Source organism: Mytilus galloprovincialis, chromosome 8 (genome assembly GCF_965363235.1).
Source record: "Mytilus galloprovincialis chromosome 8, xbMytGall1.hap1.1, whole genome shotgun sequence".
Lineage (NCBI taxonomy): Eukaryota > Metazoa > Mollusca > Bivalvia > Mytilida > Mytilidae > Mytilus > Mytilus galloprovincialis.
The window spans coordinates 27,872,929-27,892,424 of record NC_134845.1 but is presented as its reverse complement, the minus strand read 5'-3'; the positions used below and the strand labels follow the sequence as shown (position 1 = coordinate 27,892,424).

General features: G+C 29.6%; 1 protein-coding gene across 2 annotated transcripts in view; it reads left to right on the top strand.

Moving 5' to 3' along the window:
* The window catches only part of LOC143085474 (sodium- and chloride-dependent glycine transporter 1-like), a 50,055-nt gene extending 34,279 nt beyond the window's left edge, over positions 1–15,776 (top strand). Inside the window, exons 10-16 of one of the 2 annotated variants that reach the window (XM_076261836.1) lie at positions 3,494–3,559; positions 4,935–5,066; positions 6,285–6,384; positions 6,640–6,740; positions 11,602–11,772; positions 12,128–12,293; positions 12,927–15,776. In XM_076261836.1, the coding sequence (XP_076117951.1) occupies positions 3,494–3,559; positions 4,935–5,066; positions 6,285–6,384; positions 6,640–6,740; positions 11,602–11,772; positions 12,128–12,293; positions 12,927–12,946 (756 nt within the window). In that variant the 3' untranslated portion in view covers positions 12,947–15,776. The remainder of the gene's footprint in view (positions 1–3,493; positions 3,560–4,934; positions 5,067–6,284; positions 6,385–6,639; positions 6,741–11,601; positions 11,773–12,127; positions 12,294–12,926) is intronic. The other variant, XM_076261837.1, reaches the window with a different exon arrangement.
* The last annotated feature ends 3,720 nt before the right edge of the window (positions 15,777–19,496 follow it).

Here is a 19,496-nt window from a genome sequence, read left to right as displayed (position 1 = left end):
GAGACAAAATATTATGGTTATTAAAGCTGTTCAAGAAAATTTGATGTAAACTATGTTTTTTTTTAGTTTTATAGCGGAAAGACGAGTTTTTGTTTTCTTGAAATATTTACTGACGACGTCTTTCTTTCTTTAACTTACATATTTCGTCGGAATAAACAGTTTAAGACAGCAGTCTGATTTGAAAAATAGCTAGCCATTGACAACGTGTTTTGTCATTGTACCCTTATTTGTCGTTCCCGTTATGTTTCAAAGTAATTACTGAACCTTCTTTGCTTGCAGTACAGTCACCTGATATTGTTCGTCATTTATGATCTGGAAGTTAGTTTTCTCTTTTGCAGTTATTCAACATCCCATTATATTGGATACATATAACAGGGATGAATTAATAATCGATATGGATAAAATAGTATATATATGTGTTTGTTAATATATTAGTAAAAATTTATAGGTTTTATAAGACATTTTTTTCCAATAGACAATCAACCTTTTATTTGGATCTCTTCCAAAACAATTTATAAATGTTATGTTATTAGGTAAATGATAGGCATTATTTTTTTTATCAGGGGCGTTTTATCAGAATATGCTAGTTTGTAATACATGTTACCCATAAATATCATATTTAAGCCATTTTTACTAGCACTAATAACTTTTTCGGCTTTATTAAGTCTACTTGAGCAGTTTGCTAGAATATCTTGCCTGTACCAAGTCAGAAATAAGGAGAAGGAGTTATTTCCCTTTATAGTCAATTTTAAACCATTTTTCGTAAATCTTAGTAATCTTTTACAAAAATCTTCTCCTCTGAAACTGCTTGGCCAAATTAAACCAAACTTGGCCACAATCGTTATTAGGGTATATTGTTTAAAAATGTGTCCGGTGACCCGGCCAACCATCCAAGATGGCTGCCATGGCTAAAAATAGAATTAGGGATAAAATGCAGTTTTTGGCTTATATCTAAAAAAACCAAAGCATTTAGGTCAAATCTGACGTGGGTTAAATTGTTTATCCGGTCAAGATCTATCTGCCCTGAAATTTTCAGACCAATCGGGCAACAGTTGTTAGGTTGCTGCCCCTGAATTGGTAATTTTAAGGAAATTTTGACTTTTTTGTTATTATCTTGAATATTATTATAGTTAGAGATAACTGTAAACTTCAATAATGTACAGCAAAGTAAGATCTAAAAATAAGTCAACATGACCAAAATTGATCCCCTAAGGAGTTATTGCTCTTTATAGTCAATTTTTAACAATTTTCATAAAATTTGTAAATTTTTACTATCATTTTCCAGTGTAACAACTGGGCCAAGTTCATTATAGATATAATCGTAAGCAGCAAGAATGTTCAGTAAAGAAAGATCTACAAACACATCACCATCACCAAAACACAATTTTGTTTTGAATCCATCTGCGTCCTTTGTTTAATATTCACATAGACCAAGGTTAGCGCCATAGGCTCTTTAGAGCCTCTAGTTTTTATTGAGCAACATTCGAATAATGTCCAAGAAGTACAACTTTCAACCGTATGTGTTATAAAAAAAGAAACATAACAATAACCATCTGGTTCATGAAACTCTTTAATTATTCAAGAATAAAATATATTTCGAGTCTATATTGTTTTAATTACTCCAAATGTGTTCTTCATTTGTAAGGCTGTTCCAGAAATTGTCAGTGGGGGATGGGAGGCCCCCATGAATTAAATATCGGTAGTTGCAATTTCTCAGAATTTAACTAAAATGAACAATTTTATTTAAGGGATGTCGGAATTTTACAGTGTGCCTCAATTACTTTAAATGAGTTTAATTCTGGAACAGCCCTCATAGGATACAATCATATGTTTTCTTTACTTATTCATCTATTATTATCTATGTTTATATTATCACGTTAAGATATAAGATATTTCATATATCATACATAAAATAAAATATTTCATGGTTGTGAATTAAGTGGTTCATAGTTGGTGACTCTACCAAAACACTGAATATTAACAATCAGATAGGCAAATTCAGTTAAACATTGTTGTATATCTTTGATGAGTTTTTAAGGTATTTAGATAAATGCAATCATGATATATAGATAAATACCAACCTACTATTATACATATTACTTGTTCCAAACATTAAGTAGAGTCTTCGGATTTTTTTCGTAATGATAGACGAAATTATTGTGTTTTTGGGATAAGGAGTAAATACGTCGGTGTTATTGTTTAGTGTGTTCTGCCAACGTAATTTAAAATCATAACAAGTCTTCCCATGTCATTTTTAGTAAGTTATTTATTTGGAGATTTGCTAATTTCGAACCACTTTATTTACATGTGTGACATCAGTCAATGAACATTGTGTACTTTTATTTAATATAGACGATGCATTATGTATATAAGTTTGTATTAATAATAAACAATTTTGTATTATATAATGTGATAAGTGCTGTATGTCTTCTAACTAAGGTTACCATTGTATGAAAAAATAATCAAACATGGTAGCTATGATATTCGAGTGTATTACAATATATATATGTAAATATTACAATTAAGTCGCATTTTCTACACTGACGTTATATATTATTTAAGTTAAAACGAAAGTATTCAAATCTGTATCATTTATATAAATAGCTCTCAGTATTTTCCAGCATTTTCTCTCTTGGAACCAGTAAAATACATTTCTAAACCAGTCATATCTATAGATAGTTAATGAAAGATTTGTAACTTTAAAATTTAGGTAAATAATCAAATCCTAAAAAGCAAATAGTTAAAGCGTAGTTGATCTTCAACATCATTTAAAAGTACCTTATCAGAATGTATGTTTATATTATACTTCTCTGTTTCATTAATCAAAAAGGAATATTATAGGAAGAAAAACCTGAAATTTTACAAATTCTTTCTCCAAATACAAGAAAAGAATTTTGATGATTTATATGTGAATTGAACAGGCGAAATATATGCCAAAAACTGTATACAAATTTATATTGGGTTAAAGTGTGCGAAATGAACATGGGCTGACAAATTTCTTTCGATGTTATTAGCATTGGCTGTGGCTTGTCACTTCAAGCTGTAATTTTCTTTTGTTAAAAAATGAATGAATTACCAAGCCAAGTTTGCATGTATGAAATGAGCTTAAAAAGAAACTCACTTGCATTGCAGTACCCCTTAATGTGTTAATAAACGTTTACAAAATTAGTCTATGGTGTAGATCTGTTTCATAAGCAATCACACTAATTCTTCTTATTTCTTTATAAACAGATATTTAGGCTGTCATACCACAAGCACTTGTCTCAGAAAAAAAAATTCATTCCTATATACCTTAATATAATAGGAAATTTTTTCTAAGACAAGTGCCTGCGTGTCATACATCTTTTGAACTTTTCATCAGTAAAATGTAGAACATGAGAAGATTCTGATTAACATTATTAAACTGATAACACATCACCAAGAAGTGAAACACTAAAGAAATGATTTAGATGTATTTAAACGTACTATAATTTGTGATATTATTCCTATTCAGCTCGACCTGCCTTTGGAAAATAACACTGTGCTTGTATTCTCCATGCATGTGTTTCCTGTCCAACATGCAAGTTATTTTACACAGAGTTTATAAATTACCGAAATCTTTCTTTAATTCTGACCTAACAATATTTTTTATTTGTGATGGGCATTTGAATTAACATATGTATAAACGATATAGCGTTAAAGGTTGAGACGATTTACAAACTTCTCAAACTCACAGTTATTCTACCATTGAGCTTTAAAGAAGAATGTATACTGAATTACTACAGTATACATTCAAAAACCACAAGAGCTCTTTTTATAACCTAACTGATAAAGTTCAAATTAAGATACAACATTTAGAAATGGTCAGTGTCTTCCCTATATTATCTTAACTTAGAAATCTTACAAATTGCTTTATTTTAAAGGTGGATTTTAAAAAAGGAATAACGATTTTTTTTTATATTGATTTTGTTGACAATTTTCATTTTTCTTTCTTTTTCATTTTGTTAAAAACTTCTAAAGATTGAAATTTAAAAAGATAATCAATATTTCTTTTCTCTTAAATTGAGAGTGACCACCTAAGCCGGAATAATAATTATCATGCTCTTTAATTCTACAAAGACAGGTGAAGCAGTATCATCTATGGTGCGTTGACTGAGGACAGGCAACAACGTCCCCAAATAGGTTTTTATTGTAGTTATGAGGTATTAAAATGAACAAATAAATATGTACTAAAACAAAGGCCTGGAAAATTGGAACTTTCTACAATACAATTTTGCTTTTAGAATTTACGTCGTCATATTGGACTGTTATTTAATTATGAACTATTTGATTTTAATACGGACAATTTTCCAGTCCTTAAACATTGAAATTAGATTGAGTGTCTTAATGTTACTTCATACATTATATGCAGTCATATTATCAATTGGTGTTCGTTATACAGAATGTTCTTTACCGAACACTTCATCTGTTTAGGTTTTCCTAAATTTTGTTCTTTTTCATTCAACATTACATCTGTAAATGTTTTGTCTATTTTTTGTCTCGGTTGTTAATAGATTGAGTAGAAAACAGTTCTGTATAACTTACATCAATAATGTAATGTTAAAATGGACATATTTTTTTTGTTTCGTTTTCAGGAATTTTTACAACAATCCTTTTAATATTCTTGTCTATTTAACTGCAAAATCCCATCCTCGAGTTGGTTTATATATTTTTAGATATATACCATATTTTTTTTTATATTTATTCAAGGTTTTAACCTTATTCAGAGCTTAAGCATAAATACATTCCTTGTGACTGTTAAATTTATGTTTTAACTTTTGATTTTTAATGATTGATTAAATAGTATGTTAAACCGAAACCCCTTCCCATTTCAAAGTTAAGTCAAGATGATAGACATAGTTTTAATTATTTGCAATTTCTGTCTGCTTAAAATTGTCATTTATTTCTATTTTTAGTTCGGAATGTTTGAGACTTGCATAAGTTCATTTATTGACGAGTACCCACGCTTACTCAGAAGTAAGCGAGTACTTCTAGCAGCAGTTGGGTGTTTCGTGGAGTTTCTTCTTGGATTACCGTGTATTACACAGGTAGTTAACTACTTCAATACATGTGTTTGTTCTTTAATGCATAGTGTATATATAATTAAAAGAAGAGAAAAAGGAATACAAATAAAACATTTTAGACGGAAAGTGAAAATATTCACAATACTTGTTTAATACATTGGCTGTCATAATAACTAATTGATTGTTTCTTACTTCCGCACAATCTAAATATTCCATACATAATCAAGGCATTATAATAAGTATGAACTACATCTTAAAATAAAGATATGCACAATTAAGATTTAGAACAAGGAAACCCAAGGAGATTATATTACAGAACGGTACAGATTATCTGCTAGGGACAAGCTAGTACAGCTTTATTGGACATTGTTAGAGGAAAACAATTGAAAAAATTATGCACGTTCTAGCGCATGCTTTAAAAGATCAACAAACTGGAATCTAAACATCACAGCAAGTCATGAACACATACCACCAGAAAGATTTACTAGAAATATTGCTAAAAAGATTCCCTAAACCATTATGTAACACCACATCGTGGAAAAAATCGTTCTACCCAAGAACCATAAAGGGATTGGAACGACTTACCCTACTCTATGACATCTGTCAGTAGTCTTAAATCCTTCAAGATGTTCCTGACTAAAAAATACATATATAGACACTTGATTGTTAAACCCTCATATTTAAATGCATCTAAACCTATTATTTTGCTCGTTTTGTCATGAACACACACAGGCACTTGTCTCAGAAAAAAAAATCTTATATACCTTTATATAACACAAGGTACTTAACTCGCGATTTAGAAAAATGCCAGGCGGTGACGAAATTACGTAATATGCCGATTTCTCGGCTGTCAACCCCACTAAATCTTGTTATATCGTAAATCTAAATTGATTTATCTTTACAATGGTGTATAAAATGCCTACTAGTGTTTTCGGGATCATCTGTAAAAGTCCTAGTTAAAAGTATTAGTTAATTGATATACATGTTATATCTAAGGTGCAATATATGTTATAATGTTTTATTACAATCATGATGTTTCTAAAAATGGTCATTAGCACAATACATAAGATATACAATATAAGTTAATTACGAACTAGATAATGAAGGATAGGACTGAAGCATTCTGTTCGTAACTGTTGTCGTCTATCTTGTTGACAAAAAAACATTACTTGATAATCTTATTAAAACATCTGATCTGGTATTCCAGGAAATTAAACACTCTCTTTTACTCACTAATTTCAGGGAGGAATATATGTTCTACAGATTATGGACTGGTATTGTGCAAGTTTTTCTCTGATGATGATTTCACTTATAGAATGTCTCGTTATTGCATGGATATATGGTAAGCATACATCATTTTCATACACCAGCTGACAACGTTCATTGGTATCATTTTCACCACTGCAGTGGCATTTAGCTATGTTAGAGCAACTTCAAAACCAAATTGCAAAGATTGCATTTTCAGAAATGAAAAAATGTGAAGATGCAAAATGAAATAGCAACATGATGAATAAATAAATCTGTTTTGAAGTGTAAAAATTGAGAAAAATGTATAGATAATTGATTATTAATTCAAATTTTTTTCTTGTGAATTTAGGAACAGAAAGGTTTTACAAAGACATTGAATTGATGATTGGATATAAGCCACATGCAATCTGGCATTATATGTGGAGATATGTAACACCATCCGTTATTTTTGTAAGTTAATGTTGGTTTTTTTTTGGTTAACAAATTCAAACTGTGAAGTCCTTGACACCAATGTCAATTCTAATAATTTATATTTGCTATCACACTTTATTAGACAACAAACAAAAACATATTTTAAATGAACATGACTACAAGGAAATGATAAATATGGTTATTGACCGGAATGTTTTGCCTTTAGTTAAATTGTAAATTGTGGTAGATAAAAATACTGAATGCGTTGTTATCTAGGGTCATTCCAGAATTTATAAACGATGGTTCAAAAGATAAAACTTGCATCAGATCCACTGATGACAAATTAACAACTGAGAGAAATTGTATTCACATGGCCATATGAGTTGAAAAATTCTAGCCAATTCGTTTACCGAATACATTAACTTTTGTCTGTTTTCGGTATTGTTTGCGGTTACTACCCCACTGGATGTAAATCACATTTTGAATAAAAAATTGAACACACATACTAAACGAGAATCAATTTAATATATATTAAACACATCTTCATCATAAACATCTAATAGTTGATGTGTTTCCATCGGATTTAGTTTGTAACCTGGATTTGCTTTCTCTCAATCGATTTATGACATTTGAACAGCTGTATACCACCACAGTTGCCTCTATTTTAATATGCCTAGAAGAATAGACCCAGAATAAGAAATTCATTGTTCCAATGTTAATGGCCCTAGATAGGCAACATGACGTTCCCATAAACAAACATTTCTGTTTTTTTCTCTATCGATTTATGAATTTTTGAACAGCGGTATACTACTGTTGCCTTTATTTACACCATGATTTGTTAACACAGTTACACAATGAAATATTATATATAACTATATGTTACGGATTACCAATTTACCTAGTTTTGCCAAGTCAATATTATAACATATGTTTTCCATTCATGTGATGTGTTTTAGCTTTTGCTTTTGTCATTTGATAAAGAAAAATTTTGAATATTCCTTTTTTTTTTTTTTTTTTTGTGTTCTGATAAGTAAATGTCGGTTTTAATTCAAGAAACTGCCTATGATAGTTGCAATAATCTATGTAGCTGCTTTAATATTAATTAACATTTCGTCCAATATCTTGACATTGTTTATCCATTAAAACTATTAAGACCTAGGTCATTTTACATAAATGATATTTACTATCACACTTTACTTGAAAACATATTAATACTTTTTTGTAACAGACATGACTTTTCATATATTATACCAAGGAAATGACATTTCAAGGTGCCTAACAGTATATGTCATAAAGTGGTCAATGACTTGAACGTCATGTCTTTGGTTAATTTTATAATTTGACATCTATACAATTGTTAATATATTTATCTAAATACTTCACATTGCATGCAGATTTTCATTCATGAATAAACGTTTCAATTTAGCTTCATTTTGAGAGATTAAAAACACATTGTTAGTAAACAAATTTCCATCTCTTAGAAAAATATCATTATCATAATTTAGTTCTTGTCATTAATTGATGTCTTCTGAAAATTGTGTAAATTTGATTTGTTTTTATACGACCGTAAAATTTTTTTGGTCGTATATTGGTATCACGTTGGTGTCAGCGTCGTCGTCCGAATACTTTTAGTTTTCGCACTATAACTTTAGTTTAAGTAAATAGAAATCTATGAAATTTTAACACAAGGTTTATGACCACAAAAGGAAGGTTGGGATTGATTTTGGAAGTTTTGGTCCCAACAGTTTAGGAATAAGGGGACAAAAAGGGCCCAAATAAGCATTTTCTTGGTTTTCGCACTATAACTTTAGTTTAAGTAAATAATCATCTATGACATTTTGACACAAGGTTTATGACCACGAAAGGAAGTTTGGGATTGATTTTGGGAGTTTTGGTTCGAACTGTTTAGGAATTAGGGGGCCAAAAAAGGGACCAAATAAGCATTATTCTTGGTTTTCGCACAATAACTTTAGTATAAGTAAATAGAAATCAATGCAATTTAAACTCAAGGTTTATGACCATAAAAGGAAGGTTGGGATTGATTTTGGGAGTTGAGATTCCAACAGTTTAGGAATTAGGGGCCAAAAAAGGGCCCAAATAAGCATTTTTCTTGGTTTTCCCACCATAACTTTTGTATAAGTGAATAGAAATCTATGAAATTTAAACACAAGGTTTATGACCATAAAAGGATTAGGTTGGGATTAATTTTGGGATTTTTGGTTCCAACAGTTAAGGAATAAGGGGACCAAAGGGTCCAAAATTGAACATTGTTTGATTTCATCAAAAATTGAATAATTGGGGTTCTTTGATATGCCGAATCTAACTGTGTATGTAGATTCTTAGTTTTTGGTCCCGTTTTCAAATTGATCTACATTAAGGTCCAAAGGGTCCAAAATTAAACTTAGTTTGATTTTAACAAAAATTGAATCCTTGGGGTTCTCTGATATGCTGAATCTAAAAATGTACTTAGATTTTTGATTATTGGTCCAGTTTTCAAGTTGGTCCAAATCGGGTCCAAAATTAAACTTTGTTTGATGCCGAATCTAACTGTGTATGTTGATTCTTAGTTTTTGGTCCCGTTTTCAAATTGATCTACATTAAGGTCCAAAGGGTCCAAAATTAAACTTAGTTTGATTTTAACAAAAATTGAATCCTTGAGGTTCTTTGATATGCTAAATCTAAAAATGTACTTAGATTTTTTATTATTGGCCCAGTTTTCAAGTTGGTCCAAATCGGGTCCAAAATTAAACTTTGTTTGATTTCATCAAAAATTGAATAATTGGGGTTCTTTGATATGCCAAATCTAACTGTGTATGTAGATTCTTAATTTGTGGTCCCGTTTTCAAATTGGTCTACATTAAAGTCCAAAGGGTCCAGAATTAAACTAAGTTTGATTTTAACAAAAATTAAATTCTTTGGCTTCTTTGATATGCTGAATCTAAACATGTATTTAGATTTTTGATTATGGGTCCAGTTTTCAAGTTGGTTCAAATCAGGATCCAAAATTATTATATTAAGTATTGTGCAATAGCAAGAAATTTTCAATTGCACAGTATTCAGCAATAGCAAGAAATCTTCAATTGCACAGTATTGTGCAATAGCAAGTATTTTCAATTGCACAGTATTGCGCAATAGCAAGAAATATATAATTGCACAATATTGCGCAATAGCAAGAAATTTTCAATTGGAGTTATCTTTCTTTGTCCAGAATAGTAGTTGAATCAACTTCAATCATTGTTTTATACAATATACAATGTTTACTCACTTTTACTACCAACTGATAAATGAAAACAATCTTTACCATTCAGTGATAACAAGCACTTTTTTTACAATTTAATATTTTATGATGTATTTAAATGAGTACTTATTGTTGCAAACTCCATTAGTAATTTGAATGAATTGCTCAAAGGCAAAAAACAAATTTTTAATTCATTAGACCACATTCATTCTGTGTCAACTATTTAATCACAATCCAAATTTAGAGCTGAATCCAGCTTGAATGTTGTGTCCATACTTGCCCCAACCGTTCAGGGTTCAACCTCTGCGGTCGTATAAAGCTGCGTCCTGTGGAGCATCTGGTGATATCTTGAAATGAGTCTAGTTAACACCTTTTTTATTGTTTTTATTGTCTAATTTTTTTAATGTTTTTAAATTAAAAAAACAACACGACAGAGATTTTAGATTATTTTAAATACAATGAAATTGATAAAACAGTTGAGAATAATATCTTAGTTTCATATTCACTTTTTTAAGATAAAATGTATTGATACATCACAGTATTGTATATTATTGATAACATACAATGTACTTATGTTACAAATCATACAGTAAATCATTTTTTTTTAAATACTAAGGCTTTTGTACCTCAGGGATAGATTACCTCAGCTGTATTTGGCAAAACTTTTAGGAATGTTTGTTCCTCAATGCTCTCCAACTTCGTACTTTGTTTGGCCTTTTTAAGATTTTTTTATTCAAGCGTCATTAATGAGTCTTTTGTAGATGAAATGCGCGTCTGGCGCAAATATAAAATTTCAATTCTTGTATCTATAATGAGTTTATTTATAGTCAAACTGTATGGGGGAATCAACCAAGTTCTAGAACAAAGTCAAGGGAATTTTTATTTTTTCCTTGAATAAACTCAAATGACATTCATTGCTATAAATGTGCTGTAATACCTGTAATTTCACTGCTATATAACACCAACGGCTTTGTTATATATGATACTTTGGTTTAGGGTAGATTGAGTTATAAACATCATTTAGAGGAATCTTTTGATGGATAATTGGATTATACAAGAAATTTTCGACCTGATGTAAAAATCAATTCTGTGGCTGTATGTCCTAAAATGGGATATATTATCGCTATTTTTTTTTTTACAAAAAAAAATAAAATAATTAAATTCCTTTATTTAGTGTAGAGGAGGGTATTTGGAATGGATCATCATTTTTTTTGTATGTGAAAACTAACACAGGATGCAAATTAAAAAAAAAATGAAAAAAAAAAAAAATCATTTCCCACAATAAGCAGTCTTCACTTTACTATTATGTGTTAATGTATAGCTGATCGTCTGTGTCGGTTTTTATAAGTCCTTGACTTTCAAATAATCGGCTATGAGTGTCCCTCAAGAAAAAGCACTTGCGACGCATCAAATTAATGACGTGTTGTTTTCATTTTTTAAAGACATGGTTACAAAAACGAAAATAGCCTAAGCTTTAATATCATACAAAAATTATTGCTGTGTATTGATGGTGAAGACCATGCTAATCTACAAGCCCTCTGATCATAATTGTTTACATCTACAAATTACAACATATAAATATCTGTTGGTATATTAGAACTGCAATGTTAACACTGGACTGTATTTGATTGTCTTTTATCTTTTTTTTTTTTTATTATTTAGGGAATCTGGCTTTTTAGTATTATAACATTGGGTCCAGTGACGTATGATGGAAAAAGTTATCCAACTTGGGCGATAGTTTTTGGTTGGATATTAGGAATGGTTTCACTTGTCCCAATTCCTCTCATGATGATTATTCAAATCATTAATACTGAAGGGGATACAATAGTTGAGGTAAGCTTATTATAGGGCTTTAAAATTAGGTCATAAAAAAATTATGCTTTTATATCATTTGATTAAGGTTGCTGTTTAGTTATGGATCTGTAATTGCCTATTTTGCTATTTTATGTCATGGCCAAACGTACATATAATCCATTTGTCAATTCGACAGGTATCACTTCAGTTTAAACAAATGTTAATTAGTTAACTAACAGCTCTACCAGTTAGGAAAGTGTGTATTGTTATTTGAAAATATCATCTGTTTTTGACAATAAAGACAATGTAGTATCATAATTTTGGAATCTTGCTTTTAAAATCGTTGATATTCGATTGGTAATTATGATTTCAAATAATCTTTTTCATTTTACAGAGAGTGAAAAAATTAACAGTACCTGCTAAAAGTTGGGGTCCAAGCATGGAAGATGACAGAGAAGATTACATAAAGTCACTGTCACATAATACATACACATTATCTAATATGGACGGTAGTCCTATCGATTGTGAAGAAGCCTTATTAACACACAAACAAAAAATTGGTGATTATACTTTTATATTCCTCATAAAGAAAGATTAAATAAATGGAGATATCTTCCTAGTGGCTTTTGAAAGTTCAACAACTGGTCAATAGAATAGATAAAATAAGTTTATGTGAAACAAAAAGAATTTTTGATGTAACCCAGTATGAAATAAACACTTTGGGTTTGATCATTATATAAAAATAATGTTGTATGCTTGCATATCTCCACAAGAGACCAAATGAAACAGAAATTTACAACTCAAGGTCACTGTATAGCCTTCATCAATGAGTAAAACCAATACCACATATTTGGCTTTTAAAAGCCCAGAAATTACAAATGTAAAACAATTTCAACGAGAAACTAACGATCTGATTTATGTACAAACATTGAACGAAGAACTAATATGATACACAGCAACAAATTAGTTCTTTATTTCTTTACTTTAAATTACATGTAAAAGACTGGCAAAAAATACCAAAAGGACAGTCAAAGTCATAAGTTGAAATTATAAACTTACAACGCCATTTCTAAAAACGAAAATGTCTAAAACACAAAACACACTTAAACAGGGATGAGTTATAGAAAAATAGTTTTCAGCAAACACATAAGTTTATATTTTTATAAAATGCATTTTATTTTTTTCTATTTTAGATATGAATAACTCATCGTGATAGATGATAATAAAACAATAATTGGACATTCCAAAGAAGTTGTTGCAAGGTTATGAAAATAAATATTGTGATGGATTAAGTAATGTTTTACTTTTAAAGACTAGTGTATTGATAAGTAAATGTACTATTATGTTGCTTCTGACGTATTGTTTTATTGATACTGCCTTATGACATTTAGTTTTGTTTTCTTTCTTAATCTCACTGAAGGCATTTGATACAATGTAAATCTCATATATTTTTTGTATCAAAACTATCATATGGATTTTCTAGATATGAAATTCTGTGAAGTTCATATAGTGTCCTGCAATATTTATATCAGAAAAACGATTGTCATATTGTTTGTCATAATAAAAATGTACATTATTTAAGGAAAAAACGTTTAGTATATTTAGTTTCAAATTTAAAATTACACAAATAAAATGTAAAATTCAACAAATTAATACATCTATCAAATAAACTAGAATCAATTAAATGAAACTTGCACAAAAATTCATCTGTACAAATTATATTTTTCACATTGCTGCATTTTTCAAATAGATAATGTATTGTTATATTGTAACAATATAAATTTGTAAAGGATGTCTCCAGCTTAATATTGTGCACATTTTGATTTAACTTTTGATGTCACAAGTGAACACATTTCAACTTGACAAGTGCATTAATCTATTCACAACACTGATCATAATTCGTATGAGATTAAAATATTGCAAAATCAAGAGCGTGTTAAAAGGATTGATACAGGTATGTCCAAACAGTATCTGCGAAACCTTTCGAATTGTATGAATATACACTAAGATCTTTAGAAAAAATTCCATCTTAAATACTCAATCATTCTATAAAAAAAAATTGAGAAAAAAAGTGGTTTGATATATTTTTGAGTGTTGAAAATCTGAAATAAATGCTAGCTGCAACAAAATATCTACGACGGTTGTTCTTCATATTGTCAAACGCTGTGGTATATAATTTAATTGGTACTTTTGTAAACATGCTATTTTAAACAAGCGTGGGTTTAATGAATTAAACCATTATTTTGTCTTATGAGATGAAAATCTATGCTGATATAATATGTTTTCTGAAATCCAAACTCCCAATTGTTCACACTGAACCAGTCGTAATTGAAATCCAACTCGAAGTAATGATGCATCTATAATTTTTAATGAAAAGTAAAATTAAGTTACTTATATTAATTCAAATATCCATTCTTTTGTCAATACAAATACAAGATATTATGTATGTTTAGGTATTAATATTGTAACCTGGTCATACATTGATTTCTCTTGAACTGTAGTATTTATGGATACATATAACATACAGGTAGGTGGCAATGATATACCAGCCACATCCGGTGTTCTTTTTATCATTATGAAGTGACATTTTGTATTATTGAATATGCATTTTAGTTGTATATCCGAACTTCTTTTCATTTAACATTTGTACATATTTACACTTTTCATTATTTTCATTAAGTAGAATACAAGAAGCTTTGGGAAAATTTGCGATACTTTTATTGATGATTTGAAATACATACAAAATGTTTATGTATTTGCATAACACGCTAGTTGCTACCAGTATTTTCCGTCCCAAAATAAAAAAGCGCAAATTATAAAAATGCTTTCATTTTTACAGCATTATTGTTTGGTAAAAGGGTAAATAACCATGAGTACAAAATAAGTAATAATCATTTTTATATTAATCTAGTCTACTGATAAATTCACACGAAACAAAATGACTATTTTCTAGCGAGTTTATTGTCTCAAATCAGCATTATTTCATCAAAATGTATTATCTGTCACAACATACTATTTAAAAAAAAGATAGAGTAAAAAACCAGAAGTGAAAATAAGTGGGCATTCATTTAGCATTATTATAGTCTATTAATTCAAAGTATCTCGGGAAAACATATTGGTATTGTCCATCACATTCAGATGCCTGTAATATTACTTAACTATTACTTTGGTTAATTGTTTTAAAAGTATTAATTAATCAACTTTATCTTACAAGCATAAGATAAATTGTCATTGATATGGTTAAATTTATAAATTTACTGTTTACAAATTTTTTGAAATACAAAGGCTTTTCTACCTCAGGCATAGATTACCTTAGCTGTATTTGGCAAAACTTTTAGGAATTTTGGTTCTCAATGCTTTTCAACTTCGTACTTTATTTGGCCTTTTTAACTTTTTTGGATTCGAGCGTCACTGATGAGTCTTTTGTAGACGAAACGCGCGTCTGGCGTTTATACTAAATTTAGTCCTGGTATCTATGATGAGTTTATTTATTACAATATCAAAATCACTTAATATTAAACATCAGAACATTCCCTGTTGTAATTCTCATCTTTATTACATAATGTCATATATCTTAGGAAGGGAAGAGCTCAGCATGTTCAGAAACGGTTCTGTCTGAAAACTATGATCATGCTAGATTATGGTGCTATTTGTTACAGTTCTAATTATAAATGTAATTATCTTTTTAATAATGGTAGATACAAAATTCAACTCATTCCGTCTCTTTCCAAATGAATTACAAATTGCATATTAATGACAATCATTGCATTAAAATGTAAAAAAATAAAAAAGGAAATATGCCATAATTTCTAATTAAATAATAACGTTTATCTAACACGTAAAACATGTAAATGTATGTTAACCAATTGTTTGTGTATACTTAAGTAGTATGTATCATACTTTTTATGTTTAACCAATTTCTTTTTTTAGGCCTCAGATCATTGTTTGCATAGACAAAATATTTGATTTGAAGTTAGAAATAAATATATTTATACATATATATTAATGTAGAATGAGACATGCTAATAAAAAAACAAAAATATTTTCTTGTGATTTATGCCATTATTTCTGTCAAAATAGGTAGCTTTTTTTCACAAGAGTATATCGTTCAAACTTAAATTGATTTTATTTTATATTGATTTTTTTACACTTCACTTATTCTGTTTAAATAAGGTGAACATTTTTTATAGTTCCTTCTTTAAAACTTGGCATAAGTTTGCATGGAGTTATTAAGAAAAAAAGGACACTCTGGATCTTTTTAGCGTATGATCTTTTTGCAGTGCTTTTCTTTTACTTTAGCTTTTCAACATTAACTTTTACACTAATTCAAAAATGTTCTTCATTACGATATAGCTGTTTAGATGCTTAAGATCATATAAAATCTCCTGAACAAAAATAATTTGTACGATAATGCTTAAATGATATAATTCCGATGTTAGTGTGAATGAAATATTTTGTTTATGAACTTTAATCAGGCAAGCAAAATGTTTGGAAAGCCAAATAAGCTGTGTTAGATGACATCGATACTGTAAAAAGGTTTGCATTGTTTGAACTTAATATTGCGTGAGGGTCTTGGAAGTCTTAGTTTCTGTACAATTACATTACTGACAAACATATAATCAAAATCAAAGCTAGCACTTTAAATCATTCCAAAACTGTATCTCTGGGTACTTGCAGTTGTTTTCCGATATTCAAATTTTGTAATTAGATTAGGAAGAAAGACACAAAGGTAAAATCAGAAACAGAGGAAATAGAATGAACTCCAAATAGGCGTCGTCTCTTGCGACGTACGCATATGTGAACAGATATTTAGCTTCAATCAACAAATCAAAATGAAGACGTTTAAAAAATGAAAACAACACGTTAAAAAACGTCATGCGTTCAAAGCTTATTCTGGAAATATACCTTTAAACTCTCAAATCCGAAAATATAATAGCCAATGATATATGAAAACTGTTACTGTAACAGTTGAAGAGCTAAATGACGAAAAGGGCCTAGAATAATATCCAATCCAATTAAAGTCAACTTTGCTAGAGGGAATTGAAACCTAAGCATATTATCATTTCAAAATGTAATTGATATAAATAGCGACCTTAATTTTATTAAGAGAGCCACCGGTTAAATATCGTCCGTATTCACTTAACGTTATAAAAGGGAAATCCTATTAAAGAATTAAATACTAGAAAAACATATTCATAGTGTAACTGTTGCTTCTCTATATAGATAAATTTAAGATGTGAAAATGAAAGTCACCGAAATACTATATTCTAAAAAGTCAAAATCAACCAAATTATTTATAAAAGGGTCTCCCATATCATTTGTGGGATATTACATTTATATAATGTTAATGTTGCATGTTGAAATGCATTTATTTACGCGAAGGTGTCGATTGGCTTTGAATGGATATATAATAATTTATATGTTAAAAAAGTTTCTTTATGCCTTATACACCTTATCGATATTTGTCCACCATTACTAGACATCAAAAAGATTCCCGTAAAAAATTAACGTCATACCACAAAATATCTGACGCCACAATGGAAAAAATATTTTTGAATGACGTCAATAGTTCAAGGGAAGTAGATTTTCTGGTCAACCGGCGCAGATTTCCATATCGCCATAAGGTGTATCAGATAGCCTCATTTAGAATATAATTTAAATATTGACTATCTGTATGTTTCATTACATGTTCTATTATAAATGTTGTTATTATCATTATCGATGAATCTAAATATAATCATTATCTGTCTGTTGAATTAGCACTGTGTACTATTATAACATTGACCTTGTCATCGACAGCACATCGCCTCATCAGCACCTCTTTCGCTGCAAAGTCATTCGGTACCTGTGTACTAATCAGCATCATTGCATATGTAACCAAGATGTTCTTTTAGCGTCTTATGCTTACCGACATTTGTGTAGCGGTGTCACTTTATATCAACTTAATAGCTCATCCATGATAGATGAAGGTGTATTGAGGTTATAAACGTCAATAAACAGTCAGAGGTTGCTAATTGACAAATGGTGTATCTATATTATAAAAGCAAAACGTCTTGGTTTGTAAAATAATATTCTTTCAGTAACATATACTTAGGTGAATAGAAGACGCGAAACAAGACTTAAAAAAGTATACCGGATGTGGATTCTTGAAGACAACCTGCATGTGATAATATTTTTTTGAATAGTAGATTGTTACATTTCCCATGAGTTCTGTTAGAATGTACATATTGATATAGATACGCACTTGAAAAAACAGTCTTTTAACTAGATGGAGGCAAATTTTTGAGAGTTGAATTCATAGAATCTAAACTTATGTAGGTGACAACCCGACAAGAACTGCTCCAATTCTCCATTATCAAATCTTTTAATAGTATCATTTATAAATTAGATAAAATTTGTAAGTAGATAGATATAGGAAGATGTATTTATCTGAATACAATTTCAAAGTTATACATATTTTTTTTAGTTAACCATCACAATGAAAAATCAAAGAATTTGATTGAAAAACAGTGATTAACAATCAATACAAAAAGAATTTGGTAAATCAGTGATTTTTTACTTCTAATCTTTGTTCTTGTTGAAAAAAAATAGATTAGAAAAGTAAGCAATGAACCGTTTAATTAACCGATAAAACATTGTTTTTTTCTGAAGAAGAAAATCACGATGTTATCATTGTTTGTTTAAAGTCCAGTAAAAATACTGAACTCTAATGCTAATTCTGAACTAAAAGTCCTCTATCAAATGACTAAAGCTTAAACTCACTAAAGCAAATTGGAAATAACTCTCATATTCCTGACTTTGTACAGGCATGTCATTATGTAGAAAATGGTATATTAAACCTGGTTTTATAGCTAGGTAAGCCTCATACTTGCATAACAGTCGTAACAGTTCCATTATATTAACAAGAAATGTGTGAAAATCTAAACAGACATAAAAGGTAAAATGTCAAAAATAGGGTACAACAATAATAATTGTGTAATAATCTTAATCATAATAAAATCAAGCAAATAAGTAAACAAATAAAACAAAAAAGGCAAATAGACAAAGTACATAAGCGAAATGAAAGACAAGAACACAAAATGTCATCGGTATCTGTACAGATACCGTAAAGTAAGGCACTTACACCTTTCAGTATTACATAACTTAAAACTGACACTTCGTCAGCTACTTTATGAGCCATACTGGGTACATCCCCATCAGATGAATTTAGACCAACAAGCATAGGCCATAGGTAGCTGTGGTACGGTGGATATTAGTCATGTCTATTCGTCTTTTCTTTATGCATTTAGATTCTGCCAGATAACGTATCTAGTGTATGTGTGTACAGTGCTTTGAAGATCAATGTTTATCTCTGCCTTTCGTTACATGGCTCACGTGGACAATCCTTTCATATGACCAGCCGATGATACTAACGTTTGAATACATAACATCCCCGACCCCCCATTTATACCCTGACAAACACAAACGGGTTGAGTTTATCTATAATACATTGCATAATATAGATAATGCCTACCTTTACCTATGTGAACATATTCCACTTGGATAATCTTTGTAGAAAGCAAGCAGGTGATACTTATTTTGCACTATAGGATATAATGGTATCTTCCCCATGCTGTATGTAAACAGACAAATAAAGATCTAGTGTAACTGTAATAAGATTTATAAAATAGAGGTTATGCCTTAGTCTTACTTTCGAACCATGTCCTACATGCAGCATATCTTATTAAGTTCATTTAGCAACTCTTATACAATGAGTCTTTCTC